Genomic DNA, 14,114 nt, shown 5'->3' on the forward strand with positions numbered 1-14,114 from the left:
GTTACGCTTATTCTCACTGCATCAGTCAGTCTATAGTACTGTGAAGTCTTTTAACATGAAGATGAACTACTTACTGTCGTTTTACCATTCAATAAATCTGTCTATAAATGGTTAGATACTAGATTTAATTAAGATTTAGAGAGTAGAACAGAATCATTGTCACATGATGACGGAGAGCTGTGAACTTCCAGCACTCACTTTGATCTTCACTGATTGATTAGAAGGGCAAATTTGATCAAAGGGAAGCAAATGTCTAGATTCAGCACACGACCCCCCACAATATCTCATTATTTGTTTTGATCAAAACATTTGAAAAAAGCTAATAAAATAGAGTCAGAAATTTGAATTATTGAGCAAGTTTAAAGTTTCAAAATACGATGTCTTTTCAATGTTAGTTAAAAAGATCTGGCTCTGTTCATAAGAATTTGTGTCTTTAACAAAATTTTGTAGGGTTCCATTATCAGAAATAGATAAGAGTATAGATTTTGCCCCTAAATATTAATGAAACTTATCTGCGAGAACAGTTTGAAAAATGATTTCATACCTAAAAACATAAGTTTCTGTTGGACTAGTGTGTCTCTGATGTTGATCCGTGTCAGCCTCTGCTCTAAAGAAACAAATGTTAATGTTTATGGGTGGTGATGGTTTTATTTAGAAAACATTTTCAGTGGTTATTACTTAAGATGGACCTTGTAGCAACTGTAGAGTTTCACTTATCCACTGAGTGCATTCTCAGAAGCAGACAGAAAACTCTTACATGATGGTACGTTCAGCAGCAGCTGACTCATACTAAACAGCTGACTCAAAATGGATGTAATGTGACTCAACTATAATGGGATATATCCACTGATGATGCATCCTCCCATCCCCCTATTTATCCATTTATCCAACTTTCCGCCACGAAGAGGAAATAAGAATTAATCCTCAGATGCCTTTCCCAGAGTTTTCTGGGAATAGTTTACTGGAAACTTGCAACTATTGTGAGTTTTATATTTTACGACAATTAAAGTGCATAGCTTTAACAATAAGAAGTGTTTGTATGGCTAATTTTAACAAGTTAACGAGTTGTGATATTAAAGAGATTAGAGTGGGTTAGGGTGTGACCATGTTGAAGAAATAAATTACTTGGTTAAACGATTCAAGCTGTTATTTGAAAGCCCCTTCACATCTAAGGGAAAGTACAGGAATGACACGTCTAATCACTAAAATAACACGGGTCTTGTTGAAATTCATGCTCACTCTTTCCTGCATGATGTCACAAATGAGAAGAGGGGACTTAACTGCTTTTCTTGTGTTCCCCCTCCGCTTTTCCTTTTGGGAAAAAAAAGGAAGGGAGGGCGTTGAGTTGCCCAGCTACACCCATCAGTTATTTGTTGAAGGTTTCTGTGGTGATTATCTTGAGACTCTGTCTTTGGAGTCATTACTGAAACTGCAGTTGGTTGTAGAAAAACAATACCCAGCTCCTCTGTCACGGCTGTAATTTTGTATGGCCAACCACATGGCTTGGAGTCAGTGAGGTCAGCCTTCCTCACACAATGCCCCTTTCAGGCTCACTTTCAGTGAGGTCTTTATGCTGCCCTCACTCGATTCTGACATGTCTCTGGTTTCCTCCTCAGGGAGTCTTGCTCCACATGTTTTTAACACTTATTTACATCCCTTTTTTTTTCTTCTTAATTTTTCAGTATTTCTGTTTCTTTTTCCTGTCAGTTTTCCTTTTCCTTTTACTCTCTTTTGGGCTTTTCTCTTTTCCCCAGCCAGACAAGCCACTCTTCCTTTCGCTCTTCTTTCAGTGAAACACAAGATCCCAGCCAGATGGGAGTTCTCATAAATTCCTGCGTGTCACACATTTTGGCTTGGAAAGAGAAAACAAATGCATGCACAGCAAACACAACAGCAACAGCTGCTGCAGCCTTCCTCTGGCCACACTGCGATGGGAGAGGAAAAGACCTCCTTCAGGGACATGGAACACTAAATCTCACATAGTCCCTTTTTTAAAAGTGAAAAAGGAGATTTGTGAAATTTTTACGTCAGTGCTGCCTCTTTCGACATCCACCTTTTAAGGATTGCTTTGAAATGTATCTATGGAGGAACACAAAAGATTTTAATATATTCAAACAAATGAGTGAATAAAAGTAGACAAAAAGTTAGTAATTCAACTAAGTCAGTACACAACTACTTAGCTGACTGTTTTAGAATTTAAAATTAATGTCAGTTCTTCTTCGCCCTTTTCCCCATCTCTTTGTAAATCCCCTCTCTCTTTATCCCCTGTGTGCTTTTTTCCTTCCCAGTCTTCTTCTTCCCAGGAATTATTGCACCAGTTGCCCTTCCAACCCACACAAGATGATCTCCACTTCCTGTTCAAACATTTCCGGAGTACGGAGAGTGTGGCAGATGAGGAAGGAGCACACTCCCCACACCCTGTCCGAGTCCGCTCACGCAGTCTCAGGTAGCTATACCGTCCAGCTCAGCTGAATGCTGATGATGCTGCGTTGCTGTTGTTCCACTGTGCTTGGAACATACTTTTTAAAGTTGCACGGCAGTCAAGCAATTTCACATTTGGTAAAATTGTTTTTCTCTGCCAGGAAATGAACAAATTAGACCTAATGTTCCGTAGCCTCTTTAATAGATTTTTTTTTTTTTTTAAAGGAAATACTTGCTCAGAAGATTTGAATATGGTAGAATCATTATTTTATGTGGTTGTGGAAAACAAACCCCTCTGTGTTGGTTACTGATAATCCCCTGGATTAAAATTCCAAATTATTCGAATTTCTCATCAAACAATCCCTCTAAATATCTCTTTCGAGGTTGCACTAGACTTTTGATGGGTTGTGGAGGGTGTGGACACATCTTGATGTTTTTCCCTGTCACCTGCTCCCGCCTCTGCCACGTAAGCTACGTCTGTTTACTGCTCCATGTTTATAGAAGGGATTGTTGTCTGCACGAAGGTAATAGGTTACACGCAGGATGTGTTTACAAGAGGGCTTTATCTTCAGTCTTTGAGCAAACATCTTAACTTATTGGTTTCTAATTTGAAGTTAATTTGATAACAATGTAGGCTTGTCAGCTCTTCAAATGTAGAAAAAAAATGTAGGTGTATATCCAGTGTATACACATTGTTTCTCAGGTTTGTTTAGTTGACCACCCGCATGATCAGCTGTTAACAGGTGAAACATGAGAGACCAGAAAACACTTAAACAGTTACATCACAGAGAAAACTACACCAGTAAAATTTGACTGTGTGGCATATTAAAATATTGTAATTGATATTTGCAGTACTTTTAAACGCATCTAAATTACTGCACGGACGCTGAAAATAGATGAATGACTGTTACTCAAATAGCTCTAGTGGGTGTGTAAATCATTTCTTATTGCCCCGGAATAGTTTTCATGGGGCTAAAGGTTGCACTTGCTCTCAGATAAAGTGACATTGCATGTGCAACTGTTTTGGTTAGCCAGAAATAGATATGGTAAATGATCTGTATTTATACAACGTTGTTCTAGTCCTGATGACCACTGAAAGCTGCTTTTACGCCACAGCTTTTGCCATTCACCCACATTCACTCACACTTTCATACAGCGCATTTTCCATCACACATCTTTCATCCACACTCACACGCTGCCGGCACAGCCGTCAGGAGAAATGCGGGGTTAGTTGTCTTGCCCAAGGAGACACATTGGCATGTAAACTAGTTGAGCCGAACCCACAGCCGTCCACTTGAAAGACAATTCACTCACCACTGAGCTACTGCACATGTTGATATTGTTATTTGTAGTGTGTGCTGTAAAGGGGTCACCCAGACCTTCTATATTTAACACATGTGGTGACAGTTCATTGATTTGTAACGTGTTCGGGCAGTCGCCCCCCTCGTAACCGAAGCCCTGAGCACGTAACACATGTGGTCACTGACACTGCAGATGGTCTGAATCACATCAGGGACATTTTCAAACATGCTGCGTTTTATGACTAGGGGCATCAGTAAACACTTTCAGTTGTGATTTACTCGTAGAGAAACAATAAAACAAAACAAGTTTTTTAAGGACCGTGTTGTCACTGTTATTATTTCACTGCATCAGTTTACCATTATTTATTGATTCATTGTCGCTTGACCAAATACCTAAGTTAAAGCTTGTTCTTTTTAAAGGCATCCAAATGTACAAGCTACTTAATGAAGTATCTCATAATTTCTGATCAATTTTCTTTTGTCTGGTTCTTTTCCAGCCCTGGACGGACCTGTGGAACCTTTGACAATGAGATTGTCATGATGAACCATGTTTACAAAGAACGCTTTCCTAAGGTACAGTTGGTACTCTTTTGCCTTCTCTCGTTCCGTCTCTCTGATCTGCATTCACTAAATATCCTCAGTACTGCTAATGTATCTGCATGCAAAAGGACAATCCACAAACGTCTGCCTGAGCTTTTACACACTCGGAAATCAGGACAGGATATTTTAACGCTCCCGGCAAAGTCAAAATCTTTTGGTCACTCACCAAAGGGACTTATAAGAGTCAACACAATGACACCATTCTGACACCATTTTGAATGAAGTCTTCCATCTTGGTCGTTTTCTAGGCGACAGCCCAGATGGAAGGTCGGCTGCTCGACATCATTGCTGAGTGTTCTCCAGGCACTGCTCTGCCCCTAGCTGATGGGGTGCTTGGATTTATTCAGCACCAGCTGCTGGAGCTTGCCAGAGACTGTCTGGACAAGTCTCAGAATGGCCTGGTCACCTCCATGTACTTTGTGGAGCTGCAGGAGAAGCTGGAGAAGTTGCTGCATGAGGTGAGTCTCAAAAAAAATTGGACTTAAAGAAATCTCCACTGGAATATTGCATAGTGTACTACACTGGCCCCTAATATTTCATTTCGTGCCTACCGTACAAACCTGATGGGGCAAGTGTTCTGGTCAAGGGTTGCTTCAGTTGGTCAGGTTTAGTTTTAGCAATATTTTTGTACCCAAAAAGTTTGTTTGATTACATAAATACCCAATGACCAGGTTTTTGGGGGGCACATTTCAAGATGACAATGCCAGGATTCATCTGGCACAAATAAAAGGGTATGAGTCATAATTTTCACACATGGCTTGGCCACCACAAAGTCCAGACCTCATCCCCATTGAGAATCTTTGGGATGTGTTGGAGAAAGTCCAAGACAGAGGTCCAACTCACAACTCATACATTAAAAAAAAAAATCAATGTATCTGTGGTTTGAAAAAAAAAAAAAAAAAGTAATGTTGCATAAGCTTATCAAAACAGTGCAGCGGCTGATAAATATGCATCAAATGCCATAATAAAGCTAATACAGGCCCAACAGAATATTGTGATATTCAGTTTTGCTTGTTTATTATTATTATTATTATTATTATTATTATTATTATTTATTTGCTTGACATATTGTAGCCATACTGTGAATGCTGAATGGAATTCCATTGGTGCTGATGTATTGTCATTTTCCATTATGACATAGATTTTTATAGTGCTTTATTATATAATCATGTATTACGTAACCTTTCCACCAACAGTTCTATTGCAGCAAATGCTGCCTCCTGCAAAATAGATTACAGCCTCTGCTCCAGTCTCAGTTTCAGGATTTCTTTTTTTAACTCCCAAAATGTGGATAAAATGAATAATAATTTAGCCATGACTTCATTTTTAATGGGTCATTTCAGTTATTTTTGTGTTCTTCCAGTATCTGAGCAGCTTTATTTATCTATAATTTCAACTAAACCACATTTCTGTAATTATATTTTCATCTTGGTATTGAAAATCATTGCTCATCTTAGTTATTTTCAGCAGATGTTCCCATATGCTCACGCAGTGTTTTAATTTAAACATGTGGTTCCTAGTTTTTCCTTTTGGATTTATGCAGTAGTTGCTCTTTCACAAACAGCTTGTTTGTAGCCCTGACTTTGAACTCTCACTGACACCTCTGCAACACAGTCGACAAATATATTGTTTAATCAAGGCAAGTCAATGTTAGACTAAGATATGCAGATAATGACACTGAGAAAGTATTTTCTGTTATTTATTAATCTGGAAAGGCAAGGCAGCATAAATGAACATAGATCCATTGTGTATAAATGTCAGCCACGATCCTCTGAATCAACAACAGATAATCTTAGAAAATAAATGGATGCTGAACAAATGTGAGCCACTGTAAGATTACAGGCGGCCTCTGTGGAGGAGCCGTGCTGCCTTATGGCTGCTGCCAATTTGATAACGGCACAGTAGTAATCCGTCATCATTTGTAATTTCCTGGTCAGGCTTATGAGCGTTCAGAGAGCGAGGAGGTCACCATCATCACCAAACTGGTCAAGAAGATCCTCATCATCATTTCCAGGCCTGCCAGGCTCCTGGAGTGTCTGGTAAGAATCATTTGCAAACAAAGTAGTGATTATATGTGACGCAATGTCAGTGTTAGTGTTCACCAACTTATAATAACAGTAATAGCAATAATAATAAACATTACAGTTGTTTTTTTTTTGCAGTAATAATAACACAGTTGTTGTTGGATTTAACAAATAATCGAAGTTGATTTGTTGTATAAGTGAAGATTATGATTGATCAAACACTAAATGGATTTTTGGTTGTTTGTGTATTTGTTCCTCTTCACTAGGAGTTTGATCCAGAAGAGTTTTACCAACGTTTAGAAGCTGCAGAAGGTCAAGCCAAGGTGGGCCACGTCATTAAGCCTGATATCCCCAAATACATCATCAGCCAGCTCGGCCTCACCAGGGATCCCTTGGAAGGTGCACTACCGACTCATTTCTTTGGTTTTGTCATCCACATTACGTTGTCTGTTTCTATATCAATATTTTCTTAAAGTTGAAAACTACTGTGCATAACTTTTAAATCAAGCAATTGTCTATCACATTCAGATAAATTCACTCACCGCTAATTAGGCCTATTCACTCCACACGACTCTCTGTGTTTCTCAGTATGTTATTATTTTGTTCTTGTGTCACATGGTAACATTTTCGTGCTGCACACAGACAGTGATTTGTTTTATGTCAAAACAGAGGCACAGCAACATTGAGGTAGTAAATGGAAACGAGTTTGACTAGATAAATCTAAATGCAAATACAAAGAAGCCTCCACAAAAAGTTTCAGAAGGGAATTCTATTGCATTTTATTATCGCTGATTGCCCCCAAAGAGTGCCAATGCTCCTGCACTGCCACTGTATACACACAAATGTTCCCCTCTGATAGTATTGCCTGACACTTAACAGATGAAGGATGCAGCATAAAAATAATAAAGACCAAACAGAGCCTAAATAATAACATCACCAACAACCGAAATCCTCTAAAGTTGTACACTGCAGATTCAAATCTAGCTTTTTCTAAATTGTTGTCTTTGCTCTGTTTCATTAAATCTTCTCCACTGCTGTAAGTCAGCACAAATTACATTATGAAATAATAACGCTATCAATTATCTGATTATTTGTTTTATTGAGCATCATTAGTTCGGAAGACATTTGAGTTAACATTAGCTTTCCTCATTTGAGCTGATTTAAGATAAATGGAGTTTAATTTGCATTGTTGCTTTTACAGAGATGGTCCATCTGGAGCAGACGAGCCCAAGTCACAGGTCGGCCAGTAGAGATTCTGATGACACCGGCGAGACAACACCCACACAGGTATAAACTTACCTTATGGCGTTGAGACCTAATTAATTGTATTGAAATGGGTTTAAACTAATAAACAATGGTAGGTTAATTAATCTTAAAGGCAGTGGAAGGTGTACTGAATAAATATAAAACACAAGATGGAATAAAACAACAGGAAAAGTGTTGATTAGATTTAAGTTTAATTGATGAATGGAGCATTTGTTCTTCTTGAAATGATCTCTGTGAAATCATGGCTTCATGCTCCTCAGAAGTAATTAGTAACTAGGTAATGTCCTGTTATTTTCCGTCTTAATTTTGGATGTGTGTGATTCAGAGCCGAGCAGCATGCACCCCCCCTCGCAGGAAACCACTGGAGAGTGACTTTGAGACCATCAAACTCATCAGCAACGGTGCCTATGGGTGAGTAAGACAGACTTCTTTGTTTGTGATTGTGACTCATTTAACAATAAATACATTTTCATTTAACCAAAACATTTTCTTAACAAACCTCATCTTTTTCCCCCCTAATATAATCTTTCAGTGTATCTCCTCACATCTATCATTTCATTACAACCTTTTATTTGTTCTGTGCTTTCACACATGCTCTCTTCACTCCTTCTGCCCTCAGTGCTGTGTTCCTGGTGCGCCACAAGGACACTCGGCAACGCTTTGCCATGAAGAAGATAAACCGGCAGAACCTGATTCTTAGGAACCAGATCCAGCAAGTGTTTGTGGAGCGGGACATCCTCACCTTTGCTGAAAACCCATTTGTGGTTTCTATGTTCTGCTCTTTTGAGACACGGAGGCACCTGTGCATGGTCATGGAGTATGTGGAAGGTAGGCTTGATCAGATGTTTCCACACTGAAATGTTTTGTCCTTCCAATGTTTACTTGCCAGTGAATGGCTGTTCTGTAACTAATTAATGAACTACTTTTAATCTTGTTTTCCTTTCCCTGACACTCATGAAAACTGATCTCACACTGTCCGTCATGTTGTTCTTCTTTTTCCTTCAAGGTGGGGATTGTGCAAACCTCTTGAAGAACATTGGTCCTCTGCCTGTGGACATGGCGCGCATGTACTTTGCAGAGACTGTCCTGGCATTGGAGTACCTTCACAACTACGGCATTGTACACAGAGACCTCAAACCAGACAAGTGAGTCTTTGAACTCACAGATGGATTTTTTTCTATCTTTGCTTTTAGGGAGCACCTCACTTCTTTCAAACTTCAGAATGGTTTCTCTGAACTTGAAGCTAAGTTAACTGAAATATTCTGCCTTTTGTTTGTTACACTGAATCTGAGATAGTGTTTGATGTAGCATTTAACCGTTTTGTGTTTCCTTCCTTCCTTTGTAGTTTGTTAATCACCTCTATGGGCCACATTAAGCTGACAGACTTTGGATTGTCAAAGATTGGTCTCATGAATATGACCACCAACTTATATGAAGGACACATTGAGAAAGATACCAGAGAGTTTATTGACAAACAGGTTTGTCTATTTTCCGTTACATTTTCTCTCAGTTTCCATGGTCGCGTCTATGACTTTACGTAACATGGACGTTCTCATGTTTTTCCTCTCCACAGGTGTGTGGGACTCCAGAATACATTGCTCCAGAAGTGATCCTGAGGCAAGGCTATGGAAAGCCTGTGGACTGGTGGGCCATGGGCATAATCCTGTATGAGTTCCTGGTGGGCTGTGTGCCTTTCTTTGGAGACACACCAGAGCAGCTTTTTGGTCAGGTGGTTAATGGTACGTGCCAAGCATATTTGATGCGTTCGTATTGTTCATTTTTCTTTGCAGTTCTTTTTTAAAAAATTTTTTTATCCCTGGATACATTTAAATTGAAAATACTATTATGTGCTTCTGTGTCCAGATGATATCATCTGGCCAGATGGGGAAGACGCTCTGCCAGCTGATGCCCAGGACCTTATCACCCGACTGCTGCGACAGAGTCCACTGGAACGAGTAGGAACAGGTTGGTGGCAGTGTGATTCATGATTGGTTATTGGATAATGGTGTCTGGATGAAGCCTGCTGGGTCCCAGGTTACACACCACTGTGACATTCTGCTGGCCAGGAAGAGGCACAAATACACTTGTTACTGTATCCTGTTCTATGTTCACAATGATGAGGCTTGTTATGGCATTGAACTAGACAAAGGGGTTATTAGTCAGGTGTGTAGAGTTGTATAATTTTGAATACATTTGCACATACATTTGTAAATTCTAAACAAAAAAAATGCACTTCCTGTAAAAGAAGGAGAAAAAATGCTGTATCCGCCTTAAACTGATCACTGTCCACTGCTGACAGACAGACAGACACTGAAAACATAGCAGAGTTAATAACTTCTCTTTTTCTCTCTGGTGCAGACAGTCATTTTTGTTGATACATTTAATCAACATTCTGCTGTTTTAGGTTCACATCAAAACTGTAATTGTGACAGTGATCATATTTACAGATTGATTAATAGTTCAAGTCATTTCTTAAGCAAGTATTATGAATGTTAATGGTCCCAGCTTTCTGGTCTTTGAGATTAGGTAATTGAATATTTTGGGATTTTGGACTTTGGATCAGCACAAGGCATTCATTGATGGCAGCTTCTGCTAAAGGATACTGTGATGGTCTGTTTTATTTACTGTTTAACCACATTGTAAATAATACACCCATAATCAAGATTGTTTTTACAGTCATTCTTAGTTGCAGCCAAGGGGCAAACATTCTTTGCCCCTTCCTGCCCCATTGTGTGAACTACACTGATGTGTGATGAGTGATCTAAATGTCATGACTGAAATAAACACATAAATAAATTCTAATCAATACATTCAGTACTCAGAATATAAATAGGGGTAATACCAGAGGTGGTACTCCTCATGTTGGCAGATGAGTGACTGAGTGAACCAGGCCGTGCCCCACAAATTTTGTCTTGTGTCTTCTCCAGGTGGAACTGCTGAGGTGAAGATGCACACGTTCTTCATGGGTCTGGACTGGAACGGGCTCTTAAGGCAGAAAGCTGAATTCATCCCCCAGCTCGAGACCGAAGATGACACCAGTTATTTTGACAGTACGTGGATTACACAAATCTAAAGGGTCAAATGTGATTTAGCATGAACTTGCCCAACTACGTGGAAAAGTGAATCTCCATCTGTGCACGGTGATGCATCATAATAATTTCAAGTAGGATCGAGTCTTTTATTCTTAATTCTTTTTATTCTTACAGCTCGAACAGAGCGCTATTGTCACATGGGCTCAGATGAGGATGATGAAACCAACGATGATGAATCATCATTGGAGCTCCGACAGTTTTCCTCTGTGGCACACCGCTTCAGCAAGGTATTTGTTTTGGGTCTGTTTACTTATCCTCACACAACTCAATGTTACACACATGCAAATGCAGTGTAATTCTCCATGACACTACAGAGATCTAGGAGAAATGTTTTTAGTCAAGAAACGGAGAGCAAAGATTCACCACAGTTTCTGTTAAAACTCTAGGTGTACAGCAGCACAGAGCACTTGTCCACCTCCACGCCATCCAATCAGAGCCTTTCGTCGTCGGAGCGAAGTCACAGCGAGGAGAAGGAGGAGCGCTGGGAAGGCAGGGGAATCCTCTCTCCTGGCGATGGGCACAAACACTTGGCTGGAGACAGGAGGGCAGATGGGCACAGGGGGAGGTGAGAGCATGAAACCTCAGAGAATGTCTTCCTATTATGAGAAGAAAAATGACTGTCCTCCATTTTAATATTTTCTCTAATGCAACAGAGCTCTGCTCAGCACAGCTGTTTACTTGTAATTCTTGATAAAAAAAATATATTTTTATTGCTGTTTACAGTCTGCGTCCTCGTGCCTCATCCAGCTCCTCTCAGTCAGAGCGCAGTGCCAGCCCTCTGGTGATGAACAGCACCCAAAGCCTCGACATCATGCCTCGCTTTGCCATCTCTGCAGAAGAAGAGGGTACGAACAATAAACACAGGCACTTGTGTATTAGGTTTATTAATATCTCCTGCTGGTTTGCAGTTGTTAAACTCTTCATGTTTTATGATCACAGATGGGATGGTTTCCAACCTGCGGCGTATTCGTCTCCGGAGCAACAGCACAGGGACCAGGCCGTCATTCAGGAGAGGGGCATCCCGACGAATTGCTCACCAGCTGGAGACTCCAGAGAAACCCAAATCCCAAGCTGGCAAAGTTCCCAAATCTGCCTCTGTTTCTGGCCTTTCTCTCATCATCACTCCAGGTAGAGAATCATTTGCACATGGAAACAAAATACAACTTCTTCTCTTTTTATTCCACATTCTTGGTCCCATTGAAACTTCAACATTGATTTGATTACTCAAGTTCCAGCCCAAAATACCTTTGATTAATCTTTTGGAAGAGTATAAACTGACTGTTTGCTTAAACGTATCATGTGTTTATAGTGCCCTCTACAGCCCAATCCTGTGTATTTTACACAAGAATTATACAAACAAAAAGACAACTTTATACATAAAGTTTATACAGTTTTCAGTATTTTTATTATTATAGTTTGTTAGACATAGTTTATCAAATACTGAACAATGCTAATTTCTATATTCCCAAAAGTATTGGTGAATACTGATGTAGCACTCACTATCCATAAACCTTTAACTCATGACCTTACTGATTAGCAGCCTTCCCTCATCCAGATGACTCGGCAGGTCCTCCCACAAGTCCCAAATCTTCTTTGTCCCTGTCGTCAAACCCATCATCCAGAGACTCGTCACCGAGCCGGGACCTGAGTGTCAGCGTCAGCTGCCTCAGGCCTCCTGTGGTCATCCTCAGCTCTGGGAAGAGGTTTGGCTTTGCTCTGCGAGCAATCAGGGTCTACATGGGAGACAGCGATGTCTACACGGTCCACCATATGGTCTGGGTACGTGTGCTCCTCATCTCAGGTTTAGCTGGTGTTCTTGACCCTATTTGGAACATTTAATTAAACATTTCAAAATCACACATTAAAGGTCCAGTTTGTACAGTTTATTGTATAATCACCCCAGACCAACAGGATTTCACAATAGCACATAACTATTGTGCTATACATAACACATTCAACATTCAACTCACAGTCTCTTTAAAACAACCAACATGTACAGCTATCGTGACCAGCATTCTGTTGTGTTTCTGTGAATCCATTAGTATTTAAAAATTTGGGTGTCTTTGAAACTAAAATACTGGCTAATGGCACTTGTCTGTAACACTAATAGCAGAGTAGATGGTTGCTGAACCAGTCATTTTAAATCTGCTTGTGTCCACAGTGTGTTGAGGAGGGCAGTCCGGCACAGGAGGCGGGATTGAGGGCTGGTGACCTTATCACTCACGTCAACGGGGAATCTGTCCAGGGACTCGTCCACACTGAGGTGGTGGAGCTCCTGCTCAAGGTAAGACAGTTTGAATTTATTTTGTTGTTGTTTGTTTCTGTTTTTGTTCATATTTTGTGTATTGCTATGCAGCTGAACAGAAAATATCCAAAATGTCTTTTTGTTACATAAGACTCTAAATTATATCCTATCCTGACCTAAAGAAACAGTAACAACATGTAATTTGTGGCTCTTTTTCTGCCTTGTAAATAGTTATTTATGTAACAATCTGTTGTGAACAGAGTGGCAATAGGGTGACCTTACAGACGACTCCACTGGAGAACACTTCTATCAAGGTGGGCCCTGCGAGAAAGGCGAGCTACAAGGCCAAAATGGCCCGACGCAGCAAGAAGAGTAAAAGGAAGGATGGACAGGACAGGTACATGAAGAATGAAGTCTTACCCACCGCTTTACAATTTGACATTTGCAGCTCCCGTCTGACTTTTCCATTAGATTTCAGTTCACTTTGCCAGACAACAATCCTATTTTCATTTTTATGAGACAAGCATGTTTCAGAAACAATTCCAGTAGTAAGAAATCTTTGCTCAATGTCTCTTTGTATTTTTGTGTCAGCATGAATACAGTTCAGAGGAAAAAAATAGACTGAACACAGGTCTTACATCCGTTTTTGTCTTTTTCAGCAGGCGACGTAGCATCTTGAAGAAGCTGTCCAAGCCTCCGCCCATGCAGAGCAGTCGTAGCTTCTCTTCAGGGTTCCACCAGTCATCTAGTGACAGCCTCTCTGGTTCCCCCACACAGAGTCTCTCTCCTGGTCCTTCCACACCTTGCCGCTCTCCTGCTCCTGACCATTCTGGAGGTGGGTGAAGATGACTTATCTTGTTTACTAAAACCTCTTTCTCACACACCTGTTTCTTGAAAATGACAACATTTCCATTGCCAGTGGTTGATGTGTCCCCTGGTGTTAATTTTCTTTCTTTTTGATGTCATGGGTGCATTGGAAACAAAACCATTAGGGAGAAGAAACACCACAGATCTCAGTTATAATCTCATGGTGGTTTCTAATTTGAGTCTTTTACTTTGGTTTCCTCATTGAATCAATTGTTCAGATGATGAAATAAAAAATATTGAATGATCTCCTGTTTTAAAAAAGCAAGGTGCTGTTGGGAGCCAGCACCAATAAAAACCT

General features: G+C 40.1%; 1 protein-coding gene across 4 annotated transcripts in view; it reads left to right on the forward strand.

The window, feature by feature from the left end:
• mast3a (microtubule associated serine/threonine kinase 3a) overlaps positions 1–14,114 on the forward strand; it is a 28,749-nt gene that overhangs the window by 11,264 nt on the left and 3,371 nt on the right. For 2 of the 4 annotated variants that reach the window (XM_044030841.1, XM_044030825.1), the window contains 21 exons: positions 2,289–2,446; positions 4,220–4,295; positions 4,571–4,780; positions 6,260–6,361; positions 6,613–6,745; positions 7,548–7,633; positions 7,938–8,023; positions 8,232–8,440; positions 8,619–8,757; positions 8,958–9,090; positions 9,186–9,351; positions 9,476–9,577; positions 10,540–10,662; positions 10,819–10,931; positions 11,091–11,269; positions 11,428–11,549; positions 11,644–11,832; positions 12,242–12,483; positions 12,866–12,988; positions 13,210–13,346; positions 13,609–13,784. In XM_044030841.1, coding sequence (XP_043886776.1) covers positions 2,289–2,446; positions 4,220–4,295; positions 4,571–4,780; positions 6,260–6,361; positions 6,613–6,745; positions 7,548–7,633; positions 7,938–8,023; positions 8,232–8,440; positions 8,619–8,757; positions 8,958–9,090; positions 9,186–9,351; positions 9,476–9,577; positions 10,540–10,662; positions 10,819–10,931; positions 11,091–11,269; positions 11,428–11,549; positions 11,644–11,832; positions 12,242–12,483; positions 12,866–12,988; positions 13,210–13,346; positions 13,609–13,784 — 3,004 coding nt within the window. The remainder of the gene's footprint in view (positions 1–2,288; positions 2,447–4,219; positions 4,296–4,570; positions 4,781–6,259; positions 6,362–6,612; positions 6,746–7,547; positions 7,634–7,937; positions 8,024–8,231; positions 8,441–8,618; positions 8,758–8,957; positions 9,091–9,185; positions 9,352–9,475; positions 9,578–10,539; positions 10,663–10,818; positions 10,932–11,090; positions 11,270–11,427; positions 11,550–11,643; positions 11,833–12,241; positions 12,484–12,865; positions 12,989–13,209; positions 13,347–13,608; positions 13,785–14,114) is intronic. The other 2 variants (XM_044030833.1, XM_044030849.1) reach the window with 2 other exon arrangements.

The sequence above is a fragment of the Solea senegalensis genome, linkage group LG1, assembly GCF_019176455.1.
Source record: "Solea senegalensis isolate Sse05_10M linkage group LG1, IFAPA_SoseM_1, whole genome shotgun sequence".
NCBI lineage: Eukaryota > Metazoa > Chordata > Actinopteri > Pleuronectiformes > Soleidae > Solea > Solea senegalensis.